This window comes from Peromyscus leucopus, chromosome 3, assembly GCF_004664715.2.
Source record: "Peromyscus leucopus breed LL Stock chromosome 3, UCI_PerLeu_2.1, whole genome shotgun sequence".
Lineage (NCBI taxonomy): Eukaryota > Metazoa > Chordata > Mammalia > Rodentia > Cricetidae > Peromyscus > Peromyscus leucopus.
This window is the reverse complement of record NC_051065.1, coordinates 72350754-72357984: the sequence shown is the minus strand read 5'-3', so window position 1 is coordinate 72357984 and position 7231 is coordinate 72350754. Positions and strand designations below refer to the sequence as shown.

The following is a 7231-nucleotide window of genomic DNA, read 5'->3' as shown; positions in this document are numbered from 1 at the left end:
CCAGATACAAATCTTGTAATAATGAATGACAACAGTATTTCACCTTTTTCCAGATCCTTCTAAGTTACCAAGGAAAACCTCACTTTGAGCCTCTGAAGTTCTGTGACTTTAGATCAGGGTACATCTTCATAGAATGTTTGAGAAAAAAGAACAAATAGAACCTTATTCCTAGGAAACGCAAGAGGTCATAACCAGGTAGTAATGAGGAATAAGGAACAAGCCCCCTGGTTTTGTCATGTCTATCGGTTGCTTCATTTTGTCTGAAGGAAAACCAAATTATCAGAAAAACTGCTCTTTTGTATCTATAAGATTAATTATTGTAGATAACTTAGAAAGTTGTAAAAAGTATAAAACAAGGAGAAAATATCTATATCTAGTCTAGTGGTTTACTTTCCTTGACCCAATACTTTGTCGTATTTCCAGAGTGTTCTCTTTAACCATTTCAGTTGTTGTTTATATTAACTTTATTGAGTGGTAACTTGCTTATCTGGTGCATTATTATAGATGTAGTGTGTTGTTTTCTTATCCTAAAGAACAGTGGGGTAGATAGCTTTGTTTAATATAAACATTGTATGACACTTGGACTCTTAACAGTAATATTTAGTGGTTTTTGCAAGCACACACTCTTGAACTGCCTGGATTTGATGCTACTAATATGGCTGGAATTCACGTAGAGTTTGTGTTTCTGATAACCAAGAGGCCATCTTCCCTGAATCCTTCACTATGACATATTTAGACTAAAGCTTGCTTGCTCTCTGCCCTTCATATCCATTCAAGTAGGCTTGATGAAAAGTGTGGTCAGTAGATTTCTTTTTCTTTTCTTACGTTCTGTGAGTCACAGCTTCTGTTTAGGATAGGTTTATTTATTCAGAGAGTGCCCAGTGTTTAATAAATGAGAGATTTAGTCCAACGTAGGATCAGCAAGAGCATCGGAGAAGGTTGGTTTTTTCTTTTTCATTCCTCCAAGCCTGTTAATGGTTTTCATTTCTCTTAGGAGAGACGACAGCTGAGCAGTTGTGGAATTCTGACTGTTAAATGAGAACTGTGAAATGAAGTCTGTTGTTGCCTTAATTCACTGACGTGGAAAACCATGACTCCAGTGGTTATTTGATTAAATGTTAATGAGCCCTACTAAATTGACCTAACTCTTACTTTTGTGTACTAAATTTATGTCAATTAAAACAAGCCCCTTTGCACCTATTTTTTTTTTTTAAATCGTTGAGTGATGTTCTGCTTTCTGGGGCGATGCTGTGACTACAGTGGTTGTTTAAATATTAATGGTGCCATTAAGCAGGCTGGAGGCCTGGTGCAGGGAGACAGGGAAACTAGACAACAGGGTGGGTTTTTGTGTCTACCCCAGGGGACCCTCTTCCTGGAAGAGCTTCTTCTATTATTACTATTTTTTTAAACTGTGCTTCTCTTTTCAGAACCCGTAGAATTGTTGATTTCAGGCATTCTCTGAAACTAGCTATGTGATTAAAGCCGTGGTGTAACAAATTTACATAATTAAAAACAATATCTTAACAGTGCCATAGTGGCCATTACCCGTGGGTCTCTTGAGAACTTAATTTCAATTTCTAAATTCATTTGGTTCTTTATTATAGTCAATAATAGGCAAAATCATTTTTAGCTATGTACTATATTTGGATGGGCTTATTTACATTAAGCATAGAGAATTCTATTAAGTTAACCCTGAGAGATATGACAAGGGTCATATATTCAATCAAATTATGATTATAAACCCTTACCTCAATAAGAAAATGTTGCTGAAAAGCTTTTAAAATTTGCCACAACCCAGTATTTTGTAATATGCTAAATTGGGTGGTGTTAAACATGTGGTTAATAGGTTTGTACACATTTTGTCTTTTTAAAATGTCCTAATGGTTTGACGTTTTGAAGCAATGAAAATCAAAATCAGGCATGGTATTTGCATAATTGTATAGTTCCTTTTATAATCAAAAACCTGGGTGGTTTTTGGGGGTATTTATTCACTGCACAGTATTTTGTTTAGAATTTAGCCGCTGGGGTTATGATTCTGTGGCAGAGTCCAGCATGTGAAGGGCTCTGGGTTCCATCCCCAGCTCTAAAATAAAACGACCCAAATCAGAATTTAGAACTAAGGCTGTCCATCATGCTTCAGTGTCGTAGGTGGTATACAGCCAGGTGCTGTAATACACGAGGCAGGGTGGGGTTGAGGTGTGGCCAGAGAGACATCCGCCTCAGGTGTAAGACCAAGGCAGTGATGAAAGCTCCGAAATCAAAGTTAGGCTTTAATGCAGTCAACCGAGAACTCCATATAATGATTAAAAAAAAAAACCATGATGGAAATAAATCAAGATTTTACATGAGAACAGGCTCTGACCAGACCTCACAGGAGCTTCATGTATCCCCACATATCCAGGGCCCCTGAAGTCAGGCCCTGGCTTCTCTACCTTCAGTTCCTTACATGAGACAACACATCAAGTCCAGTTTTATTACCTAACCTTGATATGAATCATTCTTGCCTTTCTGGTGGAGTTATTAGGCTGTTCAAATCAGCTTAAAAACACATTAAAAGTATACAGGAAGGCCCACTGCTGACGCAATTTATGTGTTTATGTAAAGTCTGGAAGGCAGGCAACATGATTTCAAGCCGTTGTGAGAATGCTCTCAGCAAAAATCCCATTTCAAGTTTGTTGCTAATATTCTCCTTTTTCTTCTCTCTTTTAAAAAATTATTTGTTTTTATTTTTAACTGTCTATGTGCATGTGGGTATGTGCACCTGAGTGCAATTGTCAACAGGAGCCAGAAGAGGGCATCAGATCCACAGATCTGGAGGATCAAGAGGTTGTGAGTCCCCAATGTGGGGAACCAATCTCTGGTCTTCTATCAGAGTAGTAGGAGCCCTTGACATCTAAATCATCTCTCTGCCCCCTTTCACACCCAAACTTTTTGTTTGTTGTGTGAGACAGACTCTCCCGTACCCTACATTGGCTGACAATTCACTATGTGGTCAGAGTTGATCTTGAATGTCTGATTCTTTTGACCCCAACTTCCAACCACTAGGATTATAGGCATGCATGTGCCCTGTGGGCCCTAATTTCTTAAGTTTACTTAGCAGATGACAATGAGTAGAGGGTGTAGTTATAGGATCCTCCATCTCTTCTTTCTGTTTTGTTGTTGGATATAAAACTTATGATTTGTAAGAGACAGAGCAATGCTGAAGAAACCTATAGGTTGTTTCAAATTCTCCTGTGAAGTGCACTGGAAACCCTTGGTCTCCCCTTTGCTTAAGCCATCTTCTGAATGTTCGGTGCCACACGCGTGTGTGCATGCGCGTACATGCGTGCGTACGTGCACACATGCTTGCGTGCGTGCTTGTATGTGTGTGTGTGTGTGTGTGCGCGCGTGCGCGTGAGTGCTTTTCCAGTTGCTCCCATAGACCTGAGTTCAACCCCCTTTCATTTCCAGTCACCTTGGGGAGCACTCCCTAGGTCATCCCCCTCCTGAAATGGGCACCAGATGCCCTGCAATTCTGCAGTGCTGGAACGGTCCCTACCCCTTACTCAGTGGCCATTTCTAGAGCCTCGGTTGCTCCCCAGCATTACCTGACTCTCTACTGAATTTACTTTCCAGGCCATAGTTTTTCAATGTAACAGTTGCTTTCCAGGTACACTGGAAATTCCTTACAGAATCTTCCTCTAGGTAGCTGAGGTTGGGATCAACAGGGATTGGGTGGACCTTACTTAGCTCCTGGTGATGTCCACGGTGCTCAGCAAACTGCTTTTATACACAACAGGAAAGGGTTTCTTTGTTTGTTTGCTCTGCTTTGTTTTTTTGTTTTTCTTTTAGTAAACAAAATGATTTCTTGCATGTAAAGGGGATAGGCAAACACTGACTTTCGACTCATGTGTGGAATGTTACTGCTCTCACCCCAGGCCAAGAAACAGTTGGTGCCATGTGGAAGGTGATTGTCTCATTGGTCCTGTTTATGGTCAGCCCTGGTGATGGACTCTTTCGCTCCATATACAGAAGCACCATTGTTTCCCCGCCATTCAAGGGATACGCAGGCTGGCCTCTGTTTCTTAGCCCTTATATCCAAGCTGGGAAGATCAAGCTGGGTAAGTGTCCAAAAACTGCTGCTACGTTTTTCAATGGTGTTTTAAAAGCAACTACCCCCCCCCCAGATGCAAACCACTTATCCATATTTTTATTCAGTTTTATTTCAAATACTAGAGGCTTGATGCCATGTGTTATCTGAGTTTTGAGCTAAAATGAGGTGGTTGGGGAAGGAGTATTGATGTCACTAAGTTGCAGCGTTCCTCTTTACAAAACCAGTGACTGTCTCCCTGTGGGACAGCATTGAGGAAGCCACCACAGCCCTTGCACCTTTCATCTGTGAATGTTGACATTCACGCTCCTCAACAAAGCAAGGTGTGTCCGTCCACACAGGAAGACTGAAGTAGGAGGTCGAAGGCCCTGCCAGAATTCACACAGCTGGTAGGTGAGGGCTCCACATTCACAGGGCTTCCCTCCACCTACTCTGCTGTGCCTCTCACCTGGCGAGTTATCCACAGCCCAGGCCTCAGTTTCCTTGTTAGGATGATGCAGATTTAATTATCCTCTTACATAACTTGGAAGAATGCCAGGGAAATCTAGTGAGAATAAAAATTTAGAAGACTCCCCATACCCTGTGAATTTCTTCACAAATCTAAGTGTTGGCAGAGGCGTCATTAAGAGACTAGCAGGAGGTCAATACCTTGCAGTTAATAGGAAGAAGTTCCTTCCATTTGGTGTTACTAGACTAAACTGTATGTTTGCATCTGCTCTTACTCCGTCGTGGTGCTGAGGGAAGTCACTGTGGCCACAAAGAACCTCATTTTTGGGAACCCAGTTGACCCCTGAGCTACAAATAGTATGCAGGCAGGCTCTGGCTTTGAGGAATTGTTTGTACAAAGGAGCAGAGGACTGGGCTGGTGGCCAGAAAGAGTCCAGGGAGGGTCGTAAGCAAAGAGGAGACAGACAGTGAGTGTTTGCTGAAGGAAAGGATGGGTGAGGTGCGATCTGAGGAGCTGCTGGAGGGGACTGAGTGGGAGAGACACAGATCAGGGACTGAGGGTGGATGAGACCAGAAGTTTCAGGGAAATAATGTTTTCAAAGACTGAAAGTAAGTCTAAACACTCTACAAGGAAGTTTAAAATAAAGCAGAGTTTCCTCATTGGAAGTATCCTCACAATCAACCGGTTACAACCATTTTTGTTTTCTTTAATATCAAAGGGGTTGAAGCCTACCTTCAGTACTTCTCCATGAAGTCTGCCTCAGCTCTAGATTTTGCCAACTTTTTGCTGCAGGGAGGTGAAAAAGCCTTCACTGGGTAATCAGAATATATAAAAAGGGGATTCAGTTTCACTTTCTGCACCAAATTCACAGAAAGGCGGCAGCCTGGCCACATGGGCTAGTTCTTAAAGATGTATCCGAGAAGGAAAACACATCAGCAAACCCAACCCCACAGTGCCAGATCCCACTCAGCTCATCTTCCTTAGTGACTTCAGATGGATGCACAGATTTATCTCATTACCAAGAAGTCAGAGAAAATCATTTGATGTCCAGCTGAAAGGGGGTTAAGGTCATTACAGCCAAGTCCTACCGAGCCTCATGCAAGGAAGGAGACTCAGGCATCTGGATTTGCCTGAAGGGGAGGCTGGGAACAGAGAAGGTGGTGGGGCTCAGATCTTGTGGCTTCTGCTCTGTGCTTTGCCTACTGTAGTCTATTTTCTTTCGTTTAAGAAGCTTGTGGTCTTCTGAACTAGATGTGCTAATACATGGGAACCAATTAAGGAATGCAGCTGAAGTGTTACATCCATGGTAGGTATGCTCAAAAGTTCAAGAAGGGATGCTATTGATATAATCTAGGCAGAAAATAATAATAATAGTGAAAATAATTAATGATAAAATACCAATAAATTATAAAGTACATATTATAAGTTAACAATTAAAATAAGTGAATTAAATAAGTAATAAACAATGATTAATAGTATTTATTTATTATTTCCTAATACTTGGCACAATATTTTTATGCAGTACACACTTAGTAAATACTTACGCAATTTACATTTGAGTCTCAATCATGTGCCAGTAACCACGTTTTCCATATATTAGCTTATGTAGGTTTCAGAGCAACCCTAATAAAGAACATATAATTATTGTTCCCATTGCGTAGATGAGAAAACCAAAGTTCTAGGAAGATAAGTACCTTGCCCAGAGCTATAAAACCAGAAAGTGGCAGATCTGAGATCATAACCTTTGCCTAGCAACCACACTATGAACTGCTGTGCCATGTGACTGTCTCCTGACTCAAGGTTGTGGGTACGATATGAGTGATCCCAGAAGGGTCTCTGTGCACACTGAATTAGGAGACAGCTAAGCAGATGCATTAAGTGGAGAAACCATCGCATGCCTGTGCCCTCTGTGGCAGAACTGAGTGAACAGAACACTGCGGAATCCATCCAAGGAAAGGGTCATCCCCATCCCTCCCTTGAGGCTTCTCTGGCCTAGGAGCATTCCACCATCATGGGCATACACAGTTAGGGAGAAAGCTTGATCTTTAGTCCTTTGGTCACAAGCCCAGCAGATCTTCATCCCATGAATGTGAGGCACGGACTGACTGACTGATAGGTAACCTCTGTCATTAAAAGTGTGTTTCACACTCCGAATTGCTGAATGGAATTTGAATGGTGGATCCCAAAGCTGTCACATCTGGGGACTCAGATGCTGCCCGACAACATAATTAAGGATAATTTTATTCATCCGCTTTCCTGAAAGTTCGGGGAGCTGTGGACAGATGGCCAGCTCCCTCTTTAAATCCCTGTTGTTAATGGAGTCTGTCAAAGCTGCAGGAATGGGAGGCCTAACATCGCAATGGAACATGTTTGAGATAAACAGCAGTTCACAGAAAGACAAGGAGAATTTTAATTTTTTTAATACCCAATTAGCTAGCTTAATTTTATGTAATTGTAATTGCATGTTTGCTTTCTCTGAGGCTAAAATAAATCCTTACGTTCTGGAATAAAAGGCAGAGAGCAAATTTTAGCTTCTTTACAAACACTATATTTTTACAAATTCCAAAGGATGTTTGCTGCTGGGTCCTAATTTGTTGCTTGTGGATTGAAAGTGTGTTGTCTACACTGAGGGTGGCTGAAGTGTTTGTGGATCTACTGTGTACCCCAGTTGGCTGGTTCAACCTTTTACTGGC

The 7231-nt window shown here is 41.5% G+C and overlaps 1 protein-coding gene across 1 annotated transcript in view; it reads left to right on the top strand.

Moving 5' to 3' along the window:
* The first annotated feature begins 215 nt into the window (after positions 1-215).
* The window catches only part of Cpvl (carboxypeptidase vitellogenic like), a 107515-nt gene continuing 100499 nt past the window's right edge, over positions 216-7231 (top strand). The window contains exons 1-2 of the mRNA XM_028864211.2: positions 216-938; positions 3918-4100. Of these exons, the coding sequence (XP_028720044.2) occupies positions 893-938; positions 3918-4100 (229 nt within the window). The 5' untranslated portion in view covers positions 216-892. The remainder of the gene's footprint in view (positions 939-3917; positions 4101-7231) is intronic.